Source organism: Atractosteus spatula, chromosome 2 (assembly GCF_055471065.1).
Source record: "Atractosteus spatula isolate fAtrSpa1 chromosome 2, fAtrSpa1.hap1, whole genome shotgun sequence".
In the NCBI taxonomy this organism is placed as follows: domain Eukaryota; kingdom Metazoa; phylum Chordata; class Actinopteri; order Semionotiformes; family Lepisosteidae; genus Atractosteus; species Atractosteus spatula.
This window is the reverse complement of record NC_142707.1, coordinates 24,822,694-24,832,961: the sequence shown is the minus strand read 5'-3', so window position 1 is coordinate 24,832,961 and position 10,268 is coordinate 24,822,694. Positions and strand designations below refer to the sequence as shown.

Below are 10,268 nucleotides of genomic sequence, written 5' to 3'. Positions count from 1 at the left end.
ACAAAGTAATGTAGCTCAATTCATAGAGTGGGATTATTAGGAGGCATGGGAGGCATTTGGCCAGGACGCCAGGGTTACACCCCTACTCTTTTCAAGAAACACCCTGGGATTTTTAATGACCACAGAGAGTCAGGACCTCGGTTTTACATCTCACCCAAAGGACAGCACTTATTTACAGTATAGTGTCCCCATCATTATACTGGGGCATTAGGACCCACCTGGACTGCAGGGTAAGCGCCCCCTGCTGGCCCCACTAACACCTCTTCCAGCAGCAACCTTAAGTTTTTGGTTGCTGCTGGAAGGTCTCCCATCCAGGTACTGACCAGGTACTGACCAGGCTCACACCTGCTTAGCTTCAGTGGGTTGCCAGTTGTGAGTTGCAGAGTGATATGGCTGCTGGCATTTTTATTATTGGTCAGTAACAGTTTGATACAAGATGTAAACAAGGTTAGAAACCTAGGCAGTTAGGTCAGCCTTAAGAATTAACCTAAGACCCCTGTTCCATTTCATGTTGCCAAATGAGCGTAGGGTACATGAGCTACACCTCCAATCGAAAGATCTTGGAGAAACATAGGCCAGCTGGGAATGCACAAAATAATAAAACTGTCCTTGAGGGCTTAATTCTTAACTCATAACAGGCATAGGTACCCTAAGCACTAATGTGTTTAATTTTCACAGTGGAAATATAATTTGCTAATTGCACTTCACTGTAAGCAAAAAACCAATAAAACAGAAGTTGGGGGTTGAGCTTGATCTCAGAAGCTAAGCAAAGTTTGTCAAAATATATCAGTTCTTGGATGGGAAACATCTGAAAAAAATAATGTTACTGCAGTAAGAAGTTTTGGTGGTTCAGTAGGTGGCCCTTTTCCCTCCTGACTGGTATTTCCAAAAACCTATGTCGCGGTGTGGCCTATGCCCTATGCCAGTGTGCAAAGCAGTTATCTTTTATCAGAGAATCGAAGTCCTGAAATCATTCCTTACATCTCCACCTTATCTGCTGTACAGTGTGGCTGGTGCAATATTCAGGTGGGTCTCACATTTCATTGGTGGATGAAGTAGGTACACCCATGTACTGTATGTGAAGTGGATCGGAATCCTTAGGGATGAAAGGTACTATATAAAATCATTTATAGTATATACAAAGAAATACATTTTATATATAAATAGGGAGTTTACATTATTGTTGTGTCACAGATGCAAGTACTCCTAATTCTTTGATTAATTTTATTTTTATGGCAATAACAATTTTATACTTAGATGCAGCTCCTGTTTAAACAAAATGTAAAGCTGAAACTTTTACAGTAAGGCAGATGATGACTTTTAAGTAGCTTGCTGTTTCTTCCAACCTCACAAGCCTGGGTGAAGACACGAAGCTAAATAAAACAAATCGTAAAGAGAATATTCCAAGAAAGAAAATTATCTATTTCTCCTTTTTATTCTCCATTAGACTCTGGTAAGAAAGACACTGTGTACTCCAGACAATCAAGGTTACAAAACGGAAACATTTACAGAATAAATTAATAGACAAATTAGGCTAAAAACAAGAACAAAGAAGTCATGTTGCATTAAAAATAATGTGTAAGTTCTATTTACATACGTTCAAGCATTGACAAAGGCAGCCCTAATACAGTTCTTGTCTGCAATCCCTAGCATCAATGTCTGGCAAAGGAGGCTGATATGTCTTGGTGAACTGCTGAAAAATTCAACATGCAGATCAAACTTACTGTAAGTGTGATTTGTCTTGGCCACTTCTTAAAAACTGTTTAAAGATTTAAAAAAAAATGTTTCCAAAGCACAATAGAAACCTACTTTTTGAGGTCTAGGCTTTAAGAAATACTGCTATGGCTGAAATATCCCTTTCATAATTTCTGAACAATAAAAACATGCAGCAGATACCAGCAACAAGGGTAGAGCTTTCAAAGCTTGCAATAGAAGAAAATTAAATATCATATTTAATGTAATAAATTTTCATTTTAATTTAGAAGATGAACATGAATCATTCTCTATTTTATATCTGACACAGACACAACAGATTTAATAGATGACACAGAGGGACGTATTTAAAAAGAACATAAATGAAGAAATTATATTTGGGCAGACCTGCAAATGTCAACCTTAGTATAAAGAAACAGTTACGCACTGAAAAACAATACTTATAGATTCCTTACTAATGACTAACAATATAGCAATGATTACAACTCGCTATATATTAAGTTAAACCAGGTCACTTATCTGGCATCCAAGGAGACCTTCAATCACACATGACACAATTTAATTGTGTACACAAGTAATGTTATGGTTTCTAAGAGTGCAGTTCCATCTCCAAAGACTCTTGCCACTTAGACAATGTTTGAGGATCAACAAACATGAATGTATATGCTTTCTTTTAGTATGAGTATGATTAAATTTTATATCTCTGAAAACTGTCAGGCTTCAGGCAGTTATTTCTATATCATAACAATCATCATTCAGGAGGTTATAAGGAATGCTGGTGGACCTGGAGCTTGAATAAACAAAACATTTATTGCACATGACTCTCAACAGCCAAGGATGGAGTGGCAGCATCTCAGTGATAAACTTCTTTCAGGCAAAGCCCAGTGGTGTTCAGGAATAAAAATAAACAAAAAATTGGAAAAAACCCTGTTAAAGGCAAATCCGAAACACTGCTTAAGAAAATAAAGCCGGCTACCACATTACACGAAGTTGAGTCATCAATGGTAGTACAACTTACAACTTAACTGTCCACACATGGCCTACATGTTCAGGAAATACTTTACAATTTAATACACAAGCTTGAAACTAAAATGGAGCACTGGCTACAGTTTCACGAGCTATGGCTTAGCCTTATGATGACTTGTACTGTGTACGTACTTTGGATTCAAATTATGAGAATTATTAGCCAAGGGTATTAACAATGCACAGTAATATGTATTAAGGATACATTTCCAGTTTTTATTCTTTGGCCTTTGTCACTTGTTCTTGTGCATTAATTCACATCACTCAAATGTTGTATGATAACACAAATGCAACTTGTGGAAGAAGGCCCTGAGTCAAATAAATTGATGTCAGCTCCAAAAGTGATGAGACTTCAAATCCTAGCACAACCACTGCTTTGAAATGCTACTGTTATTAATCTCACAACATGGTCTTGTTAAATAAAAAAGAACTACATTTTATGGGGAAAATTCTTCAAAAACACAAGCATTAAAATTCCTTGAGTACATGGATTTCTAAAATTCATGTACTAGATCTATATCTAAAAAAGTGCAACCAAATAAAATTTTATTAGAATTAGGCAGCGAGTTATGAATTTTCTATAATGTGCAGGGAGAATAAAGTAGGCAAAAAAATAATGAACATATTACTATTCTCTACACACGAGAGTTAGCACCTTAGTAGTATTATACCACTGCCCCTCCTAAACGTATCCAATGGACTGATTGTTTGAGTCTGCCATGCAACAGCAATACCTCATTTCCATATCTTACCTACAACGTTGGGTTTGATTTTTTTTAATCATCAATAATATATTTGCCAGCTCATGCTTTATAAGCAGCATATTTAAAGCTACTCTTGAGTAGTTTGAGATCTGGACCAAGCATCAGTTGATTCTTCTTCACATTGACCACTGTATTGAAAAGCCTATCAAATATAGTAGGTGAATTCATATTCAAACCAACAGTAGATACGCCTGACATACGAACCCTTCAGATTAGACAGTTAAACCAATGTATATTCAAGTTGAGGCCCATTAGCAACTCTAGGAAATTAAGAACAACACCCCTCAAAGCTTAAAAGATTAAATTCTCTGCATTTTGGGTTTAAGATAAGAAAAAATAGTCAAATATAACCATAACAAAGCTTGTTAAGACACTATTACTATAGAAAGTGCTTGCATAGCAGGTGTACCAATAATTATTGAAACTAAGATTAAAGACGTTTTAGTGTACCTAAAATTTCATGTATCATGTATTTTGTATTTTCTATTACTAAAGCATGCTGATCAGTTAACTAAGTAATTTTATGTATGTACTTGATTATAGATTACAGTTTTGTCTTCTTTCATCATATTGCTAAGATCCACCTTTTTGGCAGTGGAAGCATGTATTCTTTTTCACAACTGGAGCACAAACTATCTATAGCCACTTGCATACTGTGCATCAGTAACACCAGGGATGTCATGTCCCTGTGTCACAGTGAGACTGAAACGTTCTGAGCCTGTTGGTCTTTTTGAATTAAATTCACAATTTTGATAGTCAAATTTATACAGTCATAGAAGACATGGTACTGAATTCAATTAGAATAGCTAGGTTACACAATACACAGTGCCAAGCAACTTTGTTAAAACAGATTAGTGCATTACAATCCTTGTTTTAAAATTTTAAAATAAATATTTGTAGTGTCTATATGTATCTGTGTGAATGTTTGACATAGTGCTTTCAGTACTGAGAAATACCCTAGATCCATGAGTGTATGTTCCTTTTTTCAGTAACAAAGTGGCAACAACTTCAATGTAACTTTACATTTTAGAGCCATTTGAAAAAGCTAGGTGTGTTAATAATACCCGACTGTTTATATATTATATCAACACTACTTGGCAGTCAGGTATTACAATATCAACATGCCTAACTTTGCCCTAAAATGAAAATGTATATGATTATATGATTACAGATTATAGTTTTGTTTTCTTTCATGATGAAGTCTACACTACCTTTGTAATTTATTTTGATAGAACAGATAAAAGGTTTGATATAGAACTAAAGTTTCTGTTATTATGTTTACAATGACACCATCTGAATACACACTACATGCATGCCAGTGGTTGTTATATATTGAAAGACAGCTGAAGCATTTCACCATTGAAAAGTAAAGTAGAGATCACAAGTCTGGTGCAGGGCCAAACTGAAGGGAGCTTTGAAGCACTGGACAACTGCTGAACATTTGTTCATGCAAAGAATATACCACTAACATTCATTCACGGCACAACTTTAAAGATCATTCACTCACTTTAAGCAGTGGACTTAGGTCTCTGATGGCCACAAGTTTTTTACGGTTTTCATTCCACTGGAATTATTTTTACCTATCTGAACTATTTCTTTAAAAAAAAAACTAATACTGTCCTCTTTTCAGATCTTGAATTATTACTTCCTTATTACTTAAATAAGGAAGAATATACATTGGATTTTAGCCCCTGATGATTTCTGTTGTGGGACTTTAACCTAACTGAAGCTTGCTCATGAAATCCTGAAATCACAGTTTGAAGCTGAGCTGAAGATATTTCTTCAGGGTGTTTCTTGAATCATTCCAGTATGAATAATGCTTACAATGTTAGAATTTGGACACTGTAGTAAAACATTCAGACATTACCTCTTTGTAGAAGCTAATAGCTATAAGATCCCTTTTTAAATGTTTAAGTTTTAATTGATTTAACCCACCAACGTGGACTAATTCTATTAAACCCAGGAGTTGGTGGGGTCACCAAATGCTAAAATTACACACAACAGTTTACAGTTCCCCTTTCCGCAAAAGGGAAAGGGAACAAATGATTTCTATCTTCTACACATTGTAAAAATAGTTGAAACACTTCTTAAAACAACACTCCTTGTTAAAACTGTACAACTGTTCTTTTTGTGTTCTCTATGTTCTTTGTTGATCCCCACAGAGGATGTTGAAATCTACAGAATGGCAGCTACCTCTACTGCTTTCTAATTCGTCTGATGGAATAACATGGAGGATGTTTCAGCTATAGGCTAAAATAAAAATAATCTACACAGTTACTATGAATGGAAAGCGAGAAATGCTAGGCAACGTGAAGGTTCCAATGGGGGAATAAAGTCGCTAAAATGAGTCCATCTCATGTCATGGAAACAAAATAATTCCATCCTTAGAGCCCCAGAATCTCTGCCTCCACCTGGAAGTTGCGTCTTTCCTTTATGTAGGACACAGAACTGCAAACAAAAAGAAAAATGTCAATGCTGGAAAACAAAGAAAAGTGAATCATAGACATTTAACACAGCAATGTGCTTGTCACAGATCCTGTGTGCCTTTAAATCTTCTTTCCTAGATTTATATGAGACATAGGGTGTCCTATTATTTTATAGTTGTTTTAAAAAAATTCTAAAAAATAATTTCATCCAAAGACCAATTATGAAGCAAAACATCAGCACAAAACAGTGTCCTAGCTCAGTGTGCTCAGACGCAAAGACTCTTGTGCAATGTGAATAGCAACTTTGGACTTTGGAAAGTTTAGTGACATCACAGTGATAATGTGAAAAGGGTGAAAAAGAATGGGAATCCCCACCATTTTGTATACAAGGAATTACTGTTATTATATGTTCTCTGCATTGTCCTTTTATCTTTGTAACAGTCCCACATCCTGTTAATAAGGTTCCATAATTCTGTAATATTTCATCAATTATAAAGGCAGAGAGCAAATTTTTTAATTAACATTCCAACTTATTTAAAAGTCAAGGCTCTACTTAAAGCCAATAATATACGTAAAAACAAATATTTTTCATTTTTTTTCAAGCAAATTATATTTTTGGCAGTCTAATGACAATCTAATAACAGTCTAATGACTTACATATTAATTGTCACAAATAAAACGTTTCATACAAAACTGAAAGTTTTCTGCAATTACAAACTTAGTTCAGCTTTTCAATTGTCTTTCACATAAAATGCCTTGTGAGAGTATTCTAACCCAGTTTTATTTTGTTGCTTTAAATCTTGCAGTCACAACACTCTGATCAATCAATCAGTATTTGGTATAAGCCAAATCCATACATTCAAAGATTAAAGGAAACTGGAAAAGTCATGATTGCAGAAGTATTCAAACCCCTTGCGGTGGCAAACCTAAATTAATTTTGGTGTGCACAATTACCTGAAATTGCCATTTCTGAGTCTCTTTGTATTTAGCGGAGTCTGTGTACAATAATAGTGGTTCACATGATTTCAGAATAAATGCATCAATCTTTGTAACATCCCTCAGTCAGGTACTGAATTGCAAGCTGAGCTTTAACCATGACAACCATGGAGCCTTCAAAACTACTCAGGCATAAAGGTGTGTAAAGGCACAGAACAGAAGAAGAGAATAAAACATTTCAAAGACCCTTTACTAACTCTTTGAAAATTGTGAAGCTGAACATTAAGAAGCAGAAAGAACTCAGACATGGGAAGGGAGAAACTGGTTAGGGATGCATTTGTCAGTGACTAGTCATAGTCCTTACTTGAAACCTGTGGAAAATCAATGGAAAGAAATGAAAACTGCTGTCCATATGTGATCGCCAAGCAACATGAGAGAGCTAAAGCAAATTTACCAAGAGAAATGGGCAAACATTTGCACCACAACAGTGTCAAAGACTGAGACTTTAATATAGATTTAACAAAAAAATCTTGCAGCTTGTAATTGCTGCCAAAGCTGTTTCCAAATATTGAATACTTATGCAATCAGCATATTTCTGTTTTTTCAATTTAGTTTTTGCTAACATTGATTGTTATTGTACTATTAGTAGTCCTCAGTTTGAACATTTAGGTTTTTACTAAAACATTAAGTTTAAAAATATATGCATGCATCATTTTGTGATTTAAAAATGTGGGTCAATCATAGGAAGAGTCTGAATATGTTTGCAAGGCACTGTGTAACTGCCTAAACTAACCTAACTAAAGCTCAGGAATAACATTGGCTGCTGATGAATATTCACTTATACACTCAATCTTTAACTTTCAATTTTGTTATCTCTAGATATAATTTCCACTAATATTTTCCAATAATATAATTTCCAATAATATTGATATGTTTTTAACCCAAAACATTACACCTGTGCAAATATCAGTAAACATCCCACAAAAATCTGTTGATTAAATAGCATGGTGCTTGGATGCAGCCTTTTGTAAAGCACATGTAGAACTCAGGCACCTGCGTGTGTCAGTCTAAGTTTCTTTTACGGACTAGACACTGTGCGTTTCCAGTATTGTAAGTGAAAGTTGTGTTGGTCCTGAAGGCTGACTTTTGAGTTTTAGCATTGGGCTCACAGTGCAAAAAAAAAACAGATGATGATGGTGTGCACTTCAGAGGGTATGTGTAGAGTGTATATTTTCCCTTTTATGAGGGATTGTAGTGGTAGGCCAAGTTCAATAACTGTGATTCCAGAGCTGGGGTTTATAAAGAGAATAAAAAAATACAATTTTTGGTATCTTGGTTACTAAAGTAAAAAAATATCTTCATAGCTGAAGAGTGGGAGTGGGAAGAGTGGGAGTGGGAGTGGGTAAGTTCAGAAAAGGGCACAGTTCTCACCAGTCTTTACTACCACCTCTGCTTGAAGGCAAGTGGGTTCCTACATTGCTACACCTACCACCTCAAGGTCTTACTTTTAGCACAAATAATATTGAGACATTTATCCAAACCTATTTTATTCAAACAGGGTGGCAAAAAAGTATCAATATAAATACAGTCATCTATCTACATGTAACGTGTTAAGACATTCATTAACCATCATTTTTCCAAGTTATTTATTGCAAATAAAAATCCTTCTAGGGTTCCCCATCAGAAAATACATTTTGAAAGCAGTTCAGATCACATATTAAGTTAACTACAGTCAGGATGAAATTTCATGATTCATATTTGTCAGTTAGGGATAAGTTTAGATGTATATCATTTTTCTGCTTACAAACAAAGTAAGGCCCTAAAGAAAAAATATTAATAGAGTGATAAGTACCCAGAGGATAGTTTCTGTTAAGTCACTTATTTTATTTGTTTTATTAAATATATACATATTTTGTGGAAGTACTGTAAGTGTTACAGTTGAATTTAGTAGTTTGTTACTGAAAGGTGAACTGTGCACAAAGCTAAGGTTTAAAAAGCAAAAGGGTAGTTGCAGTGAAGGTAGAGGATCTAGTGGCTAGCAACACAGTGACGAACAGCAAAGAAACAAGTATCTACCAGCACTATGACAGTCTGTACACTACTCAGAAATGAGAGGCTCTCCACAGAAGCTCCTCATTCATGGGCTGCAAGCAATGCACACAAACCTCTGTCCAGATTGTCACACGAATGCTAGCAAGAACGACAAAGCAAATAAAATAAACATGAAAGATCAGGAGCTATAGTACAGAAAAATGAAACTATTATTATGAAAATATAAGATTTTATTAAGAAGTAAGAAATTAAAATCAACAACAAAAAAAAAAATTCACTGTTTACAGCTTGTGTTACATCCTCAAATTAACACAAGTCTTCTGATAATCTCTGCAGCCAAATAATGATGCTCTAAGCACCACTGTCATTGGTGTACCTAATTTTGTCATATCATCGTGAAATATTGGCAGTCAGCAAAGTCAAAGTCACCCACAGGAACATTTCTTGGCATGTACATTACAATACTGTGAGGCTACAGTCATTAATAAAAATAATGTTTTGGATTTTTCTAACATTTTTATTTAATATTCTCTAAGAAATGGTGTGGAGTGGGGGATCTTTCTGAACTGATTAAAAATAATTAGCTAAACATCCCTGACATAAACTGGGTTATGAATGTGCTGTTCATACCTACCACAACGATTTCTACATTAAAGATCTTTAGATACTGTACTTCAGAAAACTATTTCAAGTGTAAATTTTGGAAAGCATGAAAAGATTGTTCATCAAAGGGCTATTTGACCTCATCACTGTGCGATCAGCCTTCTCGAGTTACAAAGTTCAGAACATAAGTAATAAAATAACGGTACTTTCTGTTAATACTACTCCGAATAATAATAGTCCTTAGAGAAAACAATTTTGGCTAAAAACAAGAAATAAATTGTGGACTGTTATGAAAAGTAAATTATCTCCAAGTATTCTCCAAATATATATGTGCTCCAGAGAAGCAAGGGACTCTGTTGATCAAAATCAGGTTCTAAATTAAACTATGTAGTTCTTAAGAACAAATCTTTCATTTCATAAACTTATCCTCTGAGGTACTGAATCTGTACCTCATTTAATATTACTAAGCACAAAAAACTGGCTGAATTAGTAAACTGTTTTAGAACAGTATGATTTTTCCAAATGCCAAATGTTTTGTGCATTTATGACTACAGTATGACTGAGAAACATCAGATATGTAACAAGTAAAAACTGAAAGACATACAGGATTTCCCCCTATATTTAATTCCACAAAAAACTAAGGGAGCTTTGCCATGTGTATCCATTGTTTTACCCAACAGCTGCACTTTATAAGAGTTGCACTTAAAGGAGGAATGTAATATATAGTAAATAAACAGAAGCAAAAATAATT

At 34.8% G+C, this 10,268-nt stretch overlaps 1 protein-coding gene across 4 annotated transcripts in view; it reads right to left on the bottom strand.

The window, feature by feature from the left end:
* Positions 1 to 1,210: 1,210 nt before the first annotated feature.
* Positions 1,211 to 10,268, bottom strand: part of fez2b (fasciculation and elongation protein zeta 2b) — an 83,468-nt gene continuing 74,410 nt past the window's right edge. Inside the window, exons 8-9 of one of the 4 annotated variants that reach the window (XR_016093730.1) lie at positions 8,939 to 9,052; positions 1,211 to 5,948 (exon numbers count right to left, since the gene is read on the bottom strand). Coding sequence is in view for 3 of the 4 variants with exons in the window: in XM_088927007.1 (XP_088783133.1) it covers positions 5,932 to 5,948 (17 nt within the window). In the remaining variant the exon portion in view is untranslated. Of the gene's footprint in view, positions 5,949 to 7,580; positions 9,053 to 10,268 lie in introns of those variants that run through there. The other 3 variants (XM_088927026.1, XM_088927007.1, XM_088927016.1) reach the window with 3 other exon arrangements.